The following is a 19,280-nucleotide window of genomic DNA, read 5'->3' as shown; positions in this document are numbered from 1 at the left end:
TAACACGTAATGTTCGTGTTATCGCCTCCGTTGTTATAATACAACGCATATAACTTGTCATAATAATAAATGATTTTACGATTTCGGTTACGAACAAATGCGTAGGTTGCAAAGAGAGTAACATATTATTATATTATATTATATATAGTATATATATATATATATATATATATATATACCTATGTGTTTATTATTATATATTAATATAGCCATATATGTAAATGACATCCGTTGTGTAAATCTTTATTGCCACGGTATATTTACATTTAATGAATAATACCTACATTATCTGGTTATAAATGGATAAACCTATAATCTAAATTTTATATACTAAACAACATTGAACACACACGGATACAAATCAAACTATGAATCCTTACAAAGAAAATCAGTATAACAAAAATGCAGCAACAGCTAGCATTATGATCGAGATTTTGGAAAAAATCACTCATCGACGGTTACGTCGGCAGTGGCGCACACAGGGGGGGGGGGGGTTAGGAGGTTATAACCCCCCCCGAAATGTCTTCCTTCATTACGAGCGTCTGGAGAGGGAGACAACCCACGAATAAATTTCTCATCAATTATTATGTCCTTATTTCTTATCAAATATATTATAAGATTTAAATAATATCATATTATTTTAATTTGATTTTGTTAGTGCTGATAAGGGATGCTGTCCGTTAGCAAGTTATTTGATAAAAAATTTGCTAGTGGGCAGCCTGCGCCACAGATATAGATACTAATATACTATCCGTGGCAGCGCCCTTCTCTTTTCTATGACGTATTTCTATGGTCTAGACGCTCTTTTTTTTGTTACCGGGTACGGGCACCTACAACCATGGTCTCAATTATAGTGTGATAACTAATAAGGATAACTGATAAGCAATAACGTGTTTTTGAATTGTGTGAATGTGAAATTTTATTAGTATTACAATTAATATTAAATTTATTTCATGTTTAAGTTATTGACATTATGAGTGAAAAAAAGAAAAGAATTGCCCATGGTAATATTATGTCATTTTTTAACAAAAAATGTAAAAAAAATGATGAACAACCCTCAACTTCTGTTGATAATAAATTAAAAAATTATAATATAGACCATAAAATATATTAGATGTACAAATATAGGTCATACTATTTTGATATAACGTTTTATCATTTTTTAGCATAGGACTATACTATAGTAAATTATTAATAGAACAACCCCCCCCCCCCCCGAAAAAAAATCCTGTGTGCGCCACTGTACGTCGGTTATTAGAACTATCCATGACAATAACAATATAATAATAATAATAATATATAGTTGTCAATAATGTAATCTCAACCCAATGAAATTAAAATTTTGTAATCCAATGGCCTATGTCGTCGAGGGTGTATTTCGTTTAATAACAAAAAAAAAAAATATATAGTTTCATGTCCAACACTTCGGATAGTATAGATAGGTATATCGCATTGGACGACATCGAATTATTATTTGTACGGATTTCCCCCTTCCTCCAAAGCGTTACAAATGTATTCGTTCTAGTTAGGTTACAAGCGTGTAGGTTACACGTCGTACCAGAAAAACGAAAATTAATACCACAATAAAAGTAGTAATATTATATTGTAGAACCAACAAGTACATCGTAAATATAGAAATAAACAGTAATATCCTACAACTAATTATGAATTGTGGTCAATGCCATTTTTACAAATTATATTATATTAATATTTTTTTTTCGTCTGATAACTACTATATATTATAAAAACAAAACCAACCTACCGCACCATCGTCAAGGACAATTGAAACGATTACTGCGCTAAGCGTGGTATTGTTTCGAACCTAACTGCTAAACTATAATATATGCTATAATATACTACCACTGCAGATGTGCGATCTGAATAAAACATTAGAGTAAAAGGATTAAGACGATTAGATTATCCAATGCCTGCGTGAAAGCAGCATATTATCTATCCAAGGTTCAGATTTGACTAAATATTTAAAAAAAAAACAATATATACATCATGATGTACTTATACATAAATTATAAGTTATAGTAGATAATTGTATGTATGAGTATCATCGTTACAAAGCTCATATTAAACCTACATAGGTATACCTGTATAATATATTGTCTTGTTTATTTCGTAACTGATATCATGTAACCATATTTATGAAAAAAAAAAAAATCATTGTTCTACAAAAGATCTTAGTTTCCCAACACGTTTGTATTATTTCCTACACACACAACGCGCGCAAACATGAAATATTATTGATATATCTATGTTATAAACTACATACTTTAACACAAAAACGATGTAAAATATCTGTTTAGTATAGACTATACATAGTAAAATCGTTGGACTTATATTGAATGGAAATTGAAGAGCGGAAATTCATATACATTATGTATATACATATAGATTCTGCAAATCTCCAGTATATAAAAATCAATTATTACCGTTAAAAGCAATACATTTAAATATGTCGATCTTGTTCTAACCTTAAATTAATTCAACTATTATTATATTAAAATTCATTCTGGTCCAATTAATATGTTTTTTTATGATTAGTGATATTTAATAAAAAATATCTATTACATTGTGTTCAAGCTTTAAATGTCAATTGAACTTGCAACAATGATGAGAAAATAATTACATATTATAAACTATAGATAAACATAAAAACTATCAAATAGTTCAAACGAGATTATACATTAAATAATTTAATGACCTACTGTATTTTCAACACGTAGGTACGACTATAGTATATTACAACGAAAAGCAATAGTTATTTCGTACGTATCATACATATTATTTGCACGTATATTAATAATATGATCTAATCATATATATATATATATATATATGGAACATATTAGGCACTGCAAGAATTAAATTTGTTCCACCAATTTTTTCGTATTATAACGTAAACATGCACTTAACGTGCCTAAAATCTTAAATACAAACGAGAATTGGTTCAAGAACAATAATTATTAGGAATTCATTATCGATGAGAATTGCAGAGTAATGTTGCTTTAAAAATTCGATTCGTGTTATAAAAGCATAATAGCGTTATGAAGCATTTATTTATATAATATTGGTGGGTTACTTAAAAATTAAAAACACAAATATTATACTTATAAGTACATGCTTACACAATTAACATTTAACATTTTTCACACGAAAAGCATAGGTTTTATGAACAACACCCTTCGATGTTTTCTTTTACTCTAGAAATATAATATACAAAAATAGTTGTTCGATTATTATTTTAGCTTTAGTATAATGCTAATTGAAATGAAAATTATCTTATATATTATAGTTTTTTTTAGGAATCGGTGACGCACACGCGTATCTATACAATTTCCTAGTTTCGAACGTTTCATCAATTTAATCACCTTTAATTTAAATATTATATAGTAGATACATATACATTCAGACTAAACAGTACCTATATCATAATAGTTTTACTCGTATAATTCCAGCTACCTATGAATTATTAATTATTTAGGTTTGTATCTATACTTCAGTGGCTTCCTCCCTCCCTCTCTTTCTCTCTGTATATACATAATACATATATATATATATAAATTATATTCTTACTTAAGTGAACGGATAAAAAGTACTAATTAGACACTATAGCATATACGCGATGTACCTAATTTATGCCATATACATACACATAAATTAAATAGATCGGGAGTGGCCAACAAAAAATACCTGTGTGACTTTATGAGTGACTACACAATGATAATTGCAATGCAGAGCCAAAAAAATTAATCATATATAAGATCACAAGTAAACATTAGACTTCACTTAGCTCTGAACACTCTTATTGTAAAGGCATTATTGATGTTTTTGAATAGGAAGTTAAAACAGTTGGTCAGTTGGTGTTGTTGAGAAACATTTATTATATTATGTAAATTATTAATATATATATATATATATATATAAATTTTTTTTTAACAGAACAAAAATACTAATTTATTGCTATAAAAATGTAAATTTAAAAACTGAAAAAAAATAAAAATATATTTCGTAATGTATGCATAATGCACAGACATAACACTTTTTTTGTAAGTAAATAAAACCACAACTATATGATACGAGCAATTCGCGTTACAACATTTATATTATAATATTACCACTGCTATATGATATAATATGATCATGAAAGTATACGCATTGGACTATTATAGTATTCCAAAAATATTTTTGTCTACTTGAGAGCCGATTGACAACGGTTAGCTAATACTTATTAATTATTATTAAAGAGGCCGCTAAACACTTCAAATACCTATGAAAATAATAATTTAAGAAGCAATGCTAATGTTATTAATTAAGAGCATATAAATTATCGACAAAAAATAAAAAGTATTAAATATTACTTCAAAATACATGAATATAACATTACTTTAAATATTGTGACGATGAAATATGTGCAAAAATAATTAATGGTAATGACAAAATTATACAGGGTATCCCGTGAGGATTTACCCATTGCGATATCTCCCGAAATAATGGTGATATCGAAATTCTGGTTTTGTAATAAGACTCACAGGGATAAGAACTAAAATTATTTCATATTTTAATTTATTTCAATGTTTTGGTAAAAAAGTTAAAAAATATATTTTTTTATTTAATTATTTCAAAAAAAAATTAAAGATAGCCATTTTGTTGAGTTTATTTTTCTGAAAATATTGACGTTTCAAAATTTTAATTTCATTAATTTTCTGATTTTTTATATTTTTTTTAGTTTCGATAAAAATTGCGTATTATTTAACACCGTAATGTTATCAAACATGTGCCTCGCCGCGCCACGCGCATTCCCATACGGCCGGCCGAATATTTTCCGTGTTCCTAATGGTTATAAATTTATAATCATATTTTATTTCTTCAAAACTAGAAAAAATATTAAAAATCGGGAAATTAATGAAAATAAAATTTTGAAACGTCAATATTTTTAGAAAAATAAACTCTAGAAAATGCCATCTTTAATTTTTTTAGAAATAATTAAATAAAAAAATATATTTCTTTAAGTTTTTTACAAAAACATTAATATAAATTTTAAAATGAAGTAATATTGTAGTTCATATCCCTATAAATCTTATTATAAAACCAGAATTTTGATATCTCTATTATTTCGTAAGATATTACAAAGGGTAAATCCTCGCGGGACACCCTGTATATGCATAGAAAACGATTTTATGATAGTTAACTCAAGTCTCAATGGAGTCAAATACTAAAAATATAGATCAATACATGAATTAAAATAGTATTTATTGTGATTACCTAGTAAAAAGTAACGAAAAACGATAAAATAAAATAGATAAGTCAATTGAAAAACACCATATAAAGGAAAATTCAGGTTTAAATCAACAATTCTAGGTTTATGAATAAAAGCGGTTTTTAAACAAATATCAGAATAAAATCCTAAGGAACTTATTATAGTATACCCATCATATATATATAATATATATACTCATATATCATATTTTATAAATTCTTTGAAAAAGTATTTTCTTAAATCGTTAAATAAAACTAATTTTTGCAAAATATATCATACATGACAAGTTTAAGACCTACTGTAGAATAGTGTGAATGATTCAGATACGAATAGTACCAATACAATCGGTCTAAAATCTAAATATATTGAAAATTAAACTGAGTACCTATATTCAAAATAATAATATATGATAAAGCCGTGTATGAGAAAATTAATTACAACATAAATTAAAATTATTAAAGAAAAATTGTTTTTCCCGTATGAATATACATTTTGTAAAACACAGACATAAAAAAGCAGGTGTCGTTCTGCTGTAAAGTATAGTTTACAAGTGGGTTACTGTAATGGATGGTATTAAATTTGAATTCAATAATATACATATAATATCATTGTACCTATACAAAAAACGATTCTAGTCAGAGACGGTCTGTCAGCTAGGATGTTATACTGATTGTCAAATCAGATTTATTATGCAGACAACTCACTCACTCATAGTAAAGATATACAATTTAAAGTAGCCACGAAAAATATATTTAAATTACAATAAAATAGCTAAAGTTGTTATTTTTGGTTATTTAATAGGTAATTACATCCAAATTTGAACTTAAAATAACTATAAAAAAAATATCTTTGTACATAGTTTTTAGATTTTTTGCAGCATATATAGGTAACTACATACATGGAATATTGTTTTTAATTTTCAATCCTTAGCTATAAAAATTACACGTTTTATAAATTTTTAACAACCAAAGAATTTGTAAATTCAAATAATATATAAATTGTTATAAAATAACAACAACCTAAACACCACAGCCTTCTTTCTTGATGTTGAGAAAGCCTTTGATCGAGTCTGGCACCAAGGTCTCCTTTGCAAGCTCTCTCAACTCAAAATTCCGACTGAAATCGTTAAAATCATCAAATCCTTTCTTACTGATCGCACTTTCACTACCAAAATCGAAGATTCATTCTCATCCTCCAGAAATATCCTCGCAGGAGTTCCTCAAGGCTCCTGTCTATCCCCCACTCTATATCTGTCCTACATCAACGACATACCAATAACTCCAAAAGCCTACCTCTCACTACTACTATGTTCTTCACCTCTAACAAAAATCCCAGGCGTACGGCTATACAATTACAGCACCAACTCAACCCAGCAACCACCTGGTTCCGCCGATGGCGTACTAAAATAAATCCAACCGAAACTATAGGCATCATATTTGGTCGCTCTAACACAACTAACGTACCACCTCTTCTGCTTGACAATCACGCTGTTAACTGGTCCATACAAGCAAAATACCTAGGCGCAAACTAAACTTCTGTCAGCACGTCCAAAATATCATCAAAAAAGCCACTCACACCCGCGGTATACTACTCTACCCCATACCAAACCGTAAATGTCCCATTCCACTAACAACCAAACTTAAGATACTCAAACTATACATCTCCCCCGTTCTTACCTATGCTGGCCCCTCCTGGGCACCTTTCATCTGTCCCTCTCACCGGAAGCGTATCGAATCCGTCCAAACTATTGGTTTATGTACAATAACAGGTATGCCCACTATCGTTAAAAATTCGGTTCTTTTCAAATCTGCCAACTTCAAATCCATCCAAACCTCAGTATCAATCCAAATCAATGTTTTACAAAAGTTTCTTCTCAGATCACGACCATAGGAAAAATCCATACCCCTCCAACTATCAAAGGAAAACCCAAACCATACCCATTTACGTGGATTCAGTGGATGTATATATAAAGATATATATATTATATCAGTGAGTATTAATATTAATAGAAAACAATTTAAGATATACTAATTAATTTACAGAAGATTAAGTAATTATGTAATATATATTATCATATTGTGTAGGTACATATATAATAATAGATACTTAAGTGTTTTAATTTGTATTGATTGTTCAATAAAATATTATGTTACAATTTCATATAAATATTTATAGATTATACAGCGCATTAATTACTATGTAATCAAATAGAAATCGGAGTTATTATAAAATATATAAACCTAAAAACATTTGTTATTAATTTACTTTATCTCTCATTGTGTCTTAAATTGTTCAACTACGAGCAACCCTCACTATCCAACCGATATTCTATTTCACCCAAAACCCTCCCTCTCTTACATGAAAGGAGTCATTTAGCAATTCAACGGCGTTTATTATTTTTAATTAATTGTTTTGACAATGAAGCTGTTTGAAAATACTGTATTCGTTTTATATCGCTCTGTATACAATTTACACGATTTAGTTGTGAGACTTATATCGGATTAGATAAAGAAGTATTTGGTTTTTTTAAATAAAAATGCATTAAAAATAACGGGAAATTGGTGCGATAGATCTATAATACGCTGCCATAGAAATAAGTATTTTTAGTATAACGCTGAAGTTTTAAAAGCTTTTTGTTTATATTAAAAAAAATTCAATTTTGCAAGTATTTCTGATTAAACAAACATTCTTCCTAAAAAATTTTAAAAATATAGCTAAAAACGACTTTATACATAATATTAGCATGCTTAGTGATATCCTTTATTTAAAATCTGATTTTTGAAATTTTTAAATATACCAACTTATAAAGTCCATATTTTAAAATTCTTGAAATTTGTTTACTACTTAAGAAGTACCATATTGCATATGGACATGGAGATACGAACTTCTATTTTTCAAATGAGAAGCCTCCTTTTCAACTGTAAATTGTTTAGAGGATGATTTTTCTAACAATTTTGAAGAACTAAAATCGAAATACGACGAGTAGTTTTTGAGTTACTTAACATTGTGTACTGACGATAATGGATTTGAAAAAAATATGGTTACTACTGGCTACTATACACGTTATGGTCATTTGAAAATGTTAGCAATTAATATTAATTCCTTAACACATGTAAAACTAATTTTAAGGACTATTATCCTTAGAATAATTAATAACTGAAAAACTACTCATTAAAACTTTGAATTAAGTAGGTAGGTAGATCAAAATTAATGAAAAGATCACTCACTAAAAAATGTACAGTAAAAAAGGAATCGAAAAATAAGACATTTTTATCCTCACAAGACTTATGTCCTGCAGTGCATTGCTCAAATAATACATAAAATTTCAAGAATTTTAAAATCCAGTTTCTAAGAATATTTCCCAAATTAGAGGGTATCCACACTGAAGGGCTTCCCTCCTTACGTCACTCACGTTATGTTATTTATTATTTATCAAATTTACTTATTGTATGTACAAATATTACAGATTGTAAATATTCTAATATCTAATAAAAAAAAAAGTATATTTAAAAATTTTAATAAATGTATTATTAAATGAAAAAATGGGACAACCTGTATAGTAACTATAGTAACAACATACATTTTTAATCGTAACAACCATAGACCTTATACTAAGGTCTATGGTAACAACAAAAATTAAAACATCAACTACCTACTTGAATAACGCGCGTGCGAAGTGTATAAATATATTAGGTACTATTACTAAGTTTATATGATGGCGTTAAAACTGTTTAAAAAATATAAACCGTTTTAAAAGTTAAAACGCTCGTACTATGTAATTTAAGAATTTAAAACCGTTTTAACACCATCATATAAACGTATTATATACTACCTATACCTATAAATACGGTTAGAAAATTAACACTTCCTATAGATTTTACGAAATATAATATACATTAGTTTCAAAATAAAGCACGTTGGTCTGTTGCTGAGTATAATACAAAGATATAAATGTCATGTTATTTATTATTGGTATAGAAAATATTGACGGAACCAGCACTCATATAATAGCATAATAGGTTACCACGTCACCGTTCTCCTGCTGCTCCACAACTCATCCTATCCCGCCGCACTCGTATGAATTACGTAAAAAATATTTTGCGACGACTGTGGCTGTAAAACAATTCAGCTGCAGCAGTATTTTGCTGTGCAATAGCCACAAAAACATTTTTTACACTATATAGACAACGAAGAGGAAAGAAATTGATTAAAATTATTATAAATTGTCGTTAAATTCGTCCTAAGTATTATAATATTGTATATTAATCTTGCGATCACATATAATTGCTTATAATATTATACCTTTGTATATAGACTATAGAGCATCGGAATGTTGGTCGGCTATGTACAATTGAATTACGAATATGAGGAGGTGGTGATGGTAATGGTCGTTTTTTTTTACTCTCTATATTCGTTTGTAATAATTATGATCCATGACTATCGTGTGGCCTAGATTTTAGACATTGTGTGCGAATATCATGCAGCTGTATTGCGCGGGTATATTTAAATTGCGCGTTTCCTCCGCGAGTAAATTTGAATCGGATCGACAGTAAGGCACGAAGACCATTACTCGCGTAAAAATTAAACGCCATTAATCCCCATTTATACGTTTTTTTAATTTAAACACAGCTGTCATGCAAAAAAAAATACTACCGGTTCGCATGCGAATATACATTTTAAACAGAAGTACACTAATACATATATAATTTACCGACAAAAATAAAACTAAAATACATTATAGCCAATGTTCCATAATATGATCTCGAGATCTTTAAATTATATCAGATATAATATTGTATACCAACATAATAATAAAAATGTTTGGACGGTAACGACGTCCATTGTTATCAAGATGAAATTAATATCACACGTATATAGTATAAAGCAATAAAGGTACTCGGGTAACTATTGTATAGCAGGTGTTATAATTTATAATAAACAAACTTTACACCAATAATGCGTCCAATGGATCTAGATTGCACGCATAGCTTCTAACAAATTAAAAAAAAAAAAATACACATAATACAAAATGTATTATTCTTTATTTGTGATATAAATCATGACAGTAATATATATTTAATTAATTAAATAAAGTTTTTCATAAGAAAGACAATTTCTTTTCGGGAAATCAATATGATAAAAAAAATACACCTGATATATTTGTTGTTTTTAGACTGACAGACAAACTCAATATATATTACTTATATACGTACATACTACAGTATAGTTCAAATGAAAACCTACTACCGAAGCATCAGTTCAACAAAAACATTACAGAAATTGGATTATACCTACCTACGTATTCAATATAAATTATAATTATCAACGATAGTCGATGAATTACAATGAATAAGAAAAGCACTTTTTATTTATTATATTATTTTCTTATTATTTGTATTTGTTAGAAAACAAAATTTTGATTCGATACTCCCACCAATTGGTAATTGAAAATAATTAATATTAAAATCTATATTATTATATTATTTATATCATCATGTATTGTTTTACCATTTACGTCAAACACACAATATAACAATTTGAAGAGGACAAAATAAATCATTTAGTACTGTTATAAAAAACGCATTTAGACAGACCGTTAATTGTCCCATAGTACTTGTTAGCTTGTATATATGCCTTATATCTATATGTAACTAGTGCGTAATATACATTATTGTTAGCTGCTTAACGACTTAATTTAACGCACTTTTGAAATTATTTCCATACCCACAGACACATAAATGGAGCTCAGTGATGTTCAAAAACATTTACCGCACATTCTTTGTTTAGACATTTTACGTAGCAACTAATTTCCCGTCACTAATGGTTGTTGTATGTGTTCATACAAATTAAAAACGTATGGAATTATTATTATCACTGAAGTACCTAATGAATTATACATATTATAATGATAGTAAATTCTAATAATATTTATTACATATGAAAGAATATTTTAACCAGTGAAGGATTAAAGAAAAATAGAATTATATAATAATATTATTAACTATTTATGGAATATAAAATTCAAATTTAATCTATATAATCAAGGAAAATTAATCATCAGGTGAATGTTTTCGCTAAGATTTTTATTCTAAATATAATTATTTAAAAATGCATTCAATATAATATTTTATAACATAAATAATATTATATTATAATATAATAATAATAATAATAATATAATGTCAATGTTAGTTCTTATAGTAGTAGCGTAACTAGCACCTTTATAATTATTTTTTTTTTTTTTTTGAAGGGGGGGGATATTTTTATATTCGTCAACAACAGCAATAAACCATATGTTTTTAATATATTTTAATATATAATTAAAAATTTATAAAAAAATTTCAAGAGTTATTACTTCATTAGTTTTGGATAAAAAGTATACCCCGAAAGTCTTTTACTACCTATAATATCTATTAGAAATTCATAAAAAAAACTTCTTTTTATATTTAAGGATTGAAAATTGAATGCAAGATTCCTTAAATGCTTGTTAAACAGAAGATAAAATTTAATTTTTATGAGTGTTTAAAGTTATACAACATCAGTCGATTTTTCATTGAAGTTTTGTTGTTATTAAAAAACAATTAACTAAAATTTACACTATATATTCATTTTATACTTGAAAATATTTTTACTTGTTTTGAGCTATTTACGGACATTTTCAATTGACATATAAAAATCGTATTCATTGGGTCAAAAATCTTCAAAATTTAATACAATACTCCTCACGCATTGTTACAATATACTAAAAATGCATAGGCAAAACTTTTTGTTATAATCATTTTAACTCAAATTTTAACAAAACTTATCAAATTGAAAATTTCTGTTCATTCTGTAACCAAAAAATTTAAATCTATATAAGCACGGTTTTTTATAGTTATTTTAAGTTAATATCTCGAGAAAATTACAAATAACGATTTTAGTTATTTTGTTGTAATTTAAAAATATTATTTTTGGGTACTTCAAAATTTTAAGATATATATATTATTTTACTCGTATATATACACAGTGACATTTTTAAATGCAATTTCTCGGGCAAGAATGTATATATTTAACCTACTATAGTACTAATGCTGAATTCGTGCTAAATAGTAAAATAACTATCAACTAAATTGTAGATAAATTACTTTAATCACAATATCATAAGACATACCTATACCTAATAATATTTTTAATTGACAGAACACCTTCGCAAAGAATCATTTTGGGTATACTATGATTTTATATCATAAAATTCAAATTCCACACATTCATTACAATGACATCTAATGCTCATTTATGTACCCACTTTTTTTCGGTTACTTTTATTTGTACACTACCTAGTTATTTGTCTAGTTTATCAATAATTGCATCAGCATTACAACAAAATATATCAATTTATATATAAAGCAGCTAATTAAGTCCAAGCACCTTGCCTTATATATAAAAAAAATAATTTTTTGTAAACAATTAAATTGATTAAACATTAAGAGGACACGATCTCTTGTCTCCGTCTTACAAGTGCGTAACATAGAAAATTTTACGTTAAGCAGATCCCATTTAGCTCAGTTAGTTTACAATTTAGAGTGAATTGATCTCTTATAAAATTTAATGGTAAGTTTGTTATCTAGTATGTATATAGGCTTTTTATCATATTTTAATTTAAAGGCAAGTTATGAGTACTAAAAGATTATAAATTATTTGTACATCTTATAGAATATATGAGTATTCTGAGACAACACACACAAGTAACACGTCCCCATAATAATAATAAATAATAAATAATAACAAATAATAAATAATAACAATAAAATAAATAATAACAAATAATCCCCACAACCTCAAGCATTATTTATAACTACTCAGATACTATTCTATAAGTAATCCACTTTAAACTCGAAAATGAACGTTCCAGTACAGCTGTTGATACAGAAAATATACCTATTTACCTATATAATATTTTTATAACAAATTTTATATTCGGATATAAATTCTTGTTGTTGATTAAAAGGGCGTCATTCATCAATGCCTCTTAAAATTCAAATTATTTAATAACATTTTTTTGACACATTTTTAACTCCATTGATTTACATTCTGGTCAATCTCTAATGAGTAAAACTAGTGTTCACATAATAATGATTGTGTCGTTAAAAATTTTTTATGTATGTTTTGAAGTAACAATAATGAATTATATAGGAAAAATGATCTAGGGGGGTGATTTATCTTACATTCACACACAACATATCCCCTCCAATAGTCAAGTCACTGACCTATAGTTAAGTCTTATATAAACACGACCTTAATAAAAATGTAGGTAAATGATAATGTTTATTTTTCATTAATAAAATACTAATGTATTCAATGTTAAATTTATTTATTTCTTGATTTTATCCTTTCAAAATAATAAATTTCTATAATGTATAGAGACTATTTTGAGTATGAACAGTAGTACCAGGGGACCAGGGCCCAGGGGTAGTACTTAACCTAAGATTAATAAGTTTACAATTCCAGATGTTGAACTAAATAATAGTAAAAATTTATCACTTATTATTAATAAGTTATTAATTATCACAGGTTTGAAACTATACAGAATGGTACATAATATTTATCTAATTCATACTGGCTATTAATAGATATTAATACCATTACAAAATTCATTTCAACTTAATATTCAATATACCTGTGTTTGATACTTATATGAGTAGATTGCACATTGTATATGATACAAATAAATAATCATTAGTCATTATTTCATTAATAAAGATGAAATGACAAAAACAATGATGCATGATGGAAATAGTGCTGACACAATCCCCCACCCCAATGTAAGCGGAAAAAGAAAACTAACATAACTATAAAAAATGTTCATCATATACTATAATAATATGATATAAAATATAAAAGATAATGTAACATATAAAATAATTTTTATAATGCTCATATTGATGTAATAATGTAATTCAGTGTGGGTCAGATATACTATGATGTACCTAATATTTATGTATTTATTTATTGAAATAAATAAAATATACATTAAGCAACTAAAAATAACTTTTATCAGACATCTTAACATTTAATAAAATAAATAATATGTCTATGATAAAAAGTAAAAATGGACTATTTTCATAACCTAATTAATTTATAGTTTCTCAAACAATTATATCAACAAAAAATGTATTTAATTTTTAAACAGTAAAGAAACTTACAGGGTAACTAACAGTATGACTACCAAAAAAATTTAAAAATCTTTTTTGTCAGAACATAACGCGCGTTTATAATTATAAGAAAATATTCTTTATAATATATACATTAATACAAAGAAGATCTAGTATGAGCGCTTGATTTTATAAGAAAATCTAATAACATTTGTGTGATCTCAGAAGCTACAAAAAAAATGTATGCACCTTAAGACTCATTCTATTATAATATACACATTAAAAGCAAAACAAAACAAAGTTTATTATATATTTAATTTATATATCAGCTAACAGAATTTTTAAAAATGTATGTTAAAAAATACTAAGTATGTGGATAATTTACTACCTATAAGTAATATAACTCATATTTTATTAAAATTCTTGGAAAAACAAATGTTTGGGTAACCAATGAAAGTTTTTTTAATTTCCTTTTTATGGATCTTTTTTTGAGCCCTGAAATGGCTGAAATCCCCACTTATCTATTAATATTAAAGCCAGTTATTGGAGAGCATATTTTGATTTTTTAAATAAGCTCCCTATGTATAGGAAAAACTATAAACTATATAATATTATATTAATGTAAAAGAAAGAAATTAAATTAAACATAAAATTTTAACTGTTCTTTAATCAGAATATTGTTTTCTTAGTGCTAGAAATATTGATATGATTATTTTAACCAATCTACCATCTGAAGTATAAAATTCTGCAATTCATTTTAAAAGTCTGAAATAGAATTAATAATAAAAAAATGTCTAGGTAATACAATATATTCATTTGAAACATAATCAGAAATATGAATAAAATCAACTTTGTACATGTTATTGATTGATATGAGCTGACATATTTTTTTTTTTAAATTGGTTATTTATTAATAGTTAACACAAAATATTTTTTTGCATAACCTTGAATATACATTTTTCAAATATTATGATGTTAAATATCCAACAAAAACAAACAACTTTTATCCAAGAATGAACCAAAATATATTTCTTCAATTAGGTACTTGTACCTATTTAAATTAAAGATATCATAATGCATCATTATACAAAAACCACATCATTTGCAGACTTTAACAGATAGCCATTTTAAATAATATTATAATATACATAATATGATATAAATTATACTTATACCTAGTACCTACATAATGTGATATTATGTTTAGCTAAAAAGTAAACAATATGAGAATTTAAAATGAAGACAATGCAAACAATATATGGCAAATATGCTAAATATTAATGAATTTTAAATTAATAGATACCTATATATTTATACCAATGTATCTTTTTTACAAGCAACATTTTGAATTCTAAGATGATTAGCATCTGTTGACATAATATTACATTGCATATTACGTATTACTATTATACTTAAAACATTATATTATTATTATTATTATTTAAATAAAATAATATTCCCAATCATTATTCACCATTAAGTCAATATTTTAAGTTGAGTTGCTTTGCCTTTTGAAATTATGAAAGGTTATATTTTATCACCTAACTTATTTTCAACTTTTTATTTTTCCAAACAAAATAAGTATAAGTATGCTAGCAAAGATAAATACATATAGGTACCGGGAAATATACAGTTTTTATAAGCTATGATAACTTAAAGCTTAAAGGCATAGTGTTAATAAATTAAATGCTTATGTAATAACTACAGTTGTTATTGTGTACTTTTGTTAGAGTAATCATTTATTCAAAGACAAGTCTTTGACAAATATTATGCCGAATTAAACCAATGATAAATATAGAGGTGAATAAATATGCAGTAGTAGTAACTGCTTTTTGTTGGACTAGTATTAAAACCAAGTCATCAAAAGGAACTCCATTAACTGAATGAGTCAATGAAGTAAAAGGTCATTAAATGTAGTAAAAAATATTAAATTTTGCCACAAAAATTCATCATTAAGTACTATTATTCATTTATGCATGTATTTCAAAAATATTTTCAATGATAACAATAAAAAGAATTTTTTTTTCATTGTTATTTTTTATAACTTCAAATTATTTAAAAAAAACCTATAATACTTTTTGTAATGATTAAGAAAAATATATAATAGAAATTATAAGAAATAGTATTAATCCCTGTAATCATTAAGAAATATGCAATCAAATCAGAAAAATTGACAAAAAATTTGGAAATATCCTCTTAAAAAATATTCATTGACCCCAATAGACAATTTTTTCTATGTATTAATATAAGTTTAATATATATATTAAACAAGACTCAGCTTATTTGAATCCAATAAGCGGCAACTACTGAATAACATTATAATAAATGTCTATTGGTGGTATCAGCATTTAGATGTAAAAGTATATTTTTCACATGATACACAACATTTGAAGGTACATGAACTTATCACAAATTTATTTAAATCATAAGTTTCTAAGTTTAATTATAGCTTAAATCATATAAATATAGAAAGTGAAAATCTCAGAAAATAATACTTAACCAAAATAAATATTATGGGAATATACAAACAAAATGTTATACAAAATCAAAAAATTACTATAAGCTCATTGTTAATATGAATAATATACATTATACATACTTATAAAACAAATATTAGTTTTTTAATTATGAATTGAGAACTTGAATTAATTCAATACTGATGAAATTTTAAGTTTTTAGCGCAACATTAAATTTATAGTATTAATTTGATGACTTAAAGCTTATAATGTAGATATACCAACTAATACACAAATAAAAGAAACAATGTCAATTAATAAAAATGTCTTAATAGTTTTTAAACCTTGATTAAACTTTGTCACAAATATTAGAAATAAAAAAATTATTCTAATGATTAAAACTTTCTAATATTATAAATATTATTAACATATTTATAACATTATTAACATTCATATTTACCTATACTATAATCGTATGAGTATCCACATGTTTATTCATATTATATTACAAATCAAAAAATATAAAATCTACCAAAAAAAAACTTTACCTGGATGAAGTATCACTGAAATTCCCACCATCCAGTAACCGAACTTTAGCAAACAATACAGCATTGACAAATGGGACGGCTGTTAAATCTTCAAGGCAAAGATTAACAGTAAACTTGTATCTTTTCTTCTTCACCATGAATGACATTTTGACCCTGTACATGCGTAATAATGTTAGTAAAACCAATACAATTCAAACAATCGAACATTACATATGAAATATATCACAACTGTTATACAAATCAATCAAACTAAAACCTAAACTTGACTTTTTAATAATAAAATAATGTTAACTAAAATTTAGCGACAATGAGAGGGGAAATCAAAATGCATATTACAACCATTAATTATATTATTGACAAATGTCTGTACATATCTATGCACGTTTTAGTGTGTACGACTTACGTACAACTGTGTACAACTATAATATGCAACACACAAACAACGAAAAGCAAAAAATTAAAACTGACAATACTGAAAACGATAACAAGTCTGTGAGACCATATAAGAGACCATATAAGTAAGTTATAAGTAAAATACCTGCAAGAGCGTCAGTGGATCATCTACTAGTTAAGCTGTATTGAATTCATATTCTGGAGACTTCTTGACAAAAGAAAAATAAACACATTGCACTCGATCAATTTTTACAAAATGACTCTTAGAGGACATAAAACAGAAGGTAAACTATTGTAAAAATTAAAAAATGTTAGATGTTTACCCAACGATCGACGACGTACGATTTTAACACAAATACACACTCACATATCACCGATACATATTACGTACAACGTATGTATACACATATATTAATAAATATTAAATATACACAAATATTATATATATTATATTGTATTGCTATTTAGATCCCTATGGGAAACTGGGAAAGTCGACGTCGCCGTCGGGGCAAAACAATAACACTTGACAACAAATAACAATTTCGGACGGATGGCAACGACTGAGACAGACAGAGACACCGCCGCCGCCACTGATCATATGTTTTTCATTGCGCGCGCTAACGCCATCTACCCGCCGAGTTCCGCCCACGTTGCTTGTATTATAATATTATTTTGGTGCGATGCCAAATTGCCAAGCATAACGTTTAGGGCTTAGGCAGTATAATAGGGACATAGGGTGTAGTATGGACATAAGCGTGCGTAGGTATTCTTGGCAGGGGAGGCAATACCTTAGCTAAAGAGGTCCAGACTCCAATCCCCCCACCCGATTTTCCCCAATTGGTAGGTATAATATTATATTTTGGTGTAGAGGAAAATCTCGCAGGGGAGGCAGCCGCCTCCCCTGCCTCCCCCGTGCGCACGCTTATGAGTATGGACTTATGGTATACGACGGTACATGTCACGGCCGGTACACATCGCAGATGATATCAATGTATCTTAGACACGATCATGGACGTCGGACGTACAATAGTATAACCAGAGAAAGGCGTGTACGAGGTTAAAATCTGGGGGGAAGGAGACTTAGAAAATAATATAAATTGATACGTTTTATATAATTTATCATACTTACGAAGTCAAGTTTGGACTTCAGAAGTTTGTTTTTCAGGTTAATTCACCCAATTTAAGCACATGGAAAAGGAAAAAAGTTTAACATCAAGGATAAAAACAATTTTAGAAAAATGTACATACACTGATACACTTAAGATCCGGGTATATATCCCATGCATCGGCCATCATAACATGCGTAGATTTTAAATATCTCTTTCTGACAATATTGGCACTTGGCAACCCCTAGCTGGGTAGGTAAACACACGTATTGGAGATGCCCAGTCTATATATTGTATTAATATGTCCATAATAATCATAGGTGTGGTTACAAGGCGTCAAGACCGTAGCCAAAGAGGGGGAGGTTAGTGTTCAGACC

General features: G+C 27.1%; 1 protein-coding gene across 2 annotated transcripts in view; it reads right to left on the bottom strand.

Moving 5' to 3' along the window:
* The window catches only part of LOC107169152 (early estrogen-induced gene 1 protein), a 32,587-nt gene extending 14,235 nt beyond the window's left edge, over nucleotides 1-18,352 (bottom strand). For both annotated transcript variants that reach the window (XM_015518804.2, XM_015518805.2), the window contains exons 1-2: nucleotides 17,943-18,352; nucleotides 17,405-17,557 (exon numbers count right to left, since the gene is read on the bottom strand). In XM_015518804.2, coding sequence (XP_015374290.1) covers nucleotides 17,405-17,550 — 146 coding nt within the window. In that variant the 5' untranslated portion in view covers nucleotides 17,551-17,557; nucleotides 17,943-18,352. The remainder of the gene's footprint in view (nucleotides 1-17,404; nucleotides 17,558-17,942) is intronic.
* Nucleotides 18,353-19,280: the final 928 nt, after the last annotated feature.

This window comes from Diuraphis noxia, unplaced genomic scaffold, assembly GCF_037042655.1.
Source record: "Diuraphis noxia isolate RWA-SAM2 unplaced genomic scaffold, SU_Dnox_SAM2 contig0002, whole genome shotgun sequence".
Classification (NCBI taxonomy): domain Eukaryota; kingdom Metazoa; phylum Arthropoda; class Insecta; order Hemiptera; family Aphididae; genus Diuraphis; species Diuraphis noxia.
The sequence above is the reverse complement of the archived record's forward strand: the minus strand, read 5'-3'. Positions and strand labels throughout refer to the sequence as shown.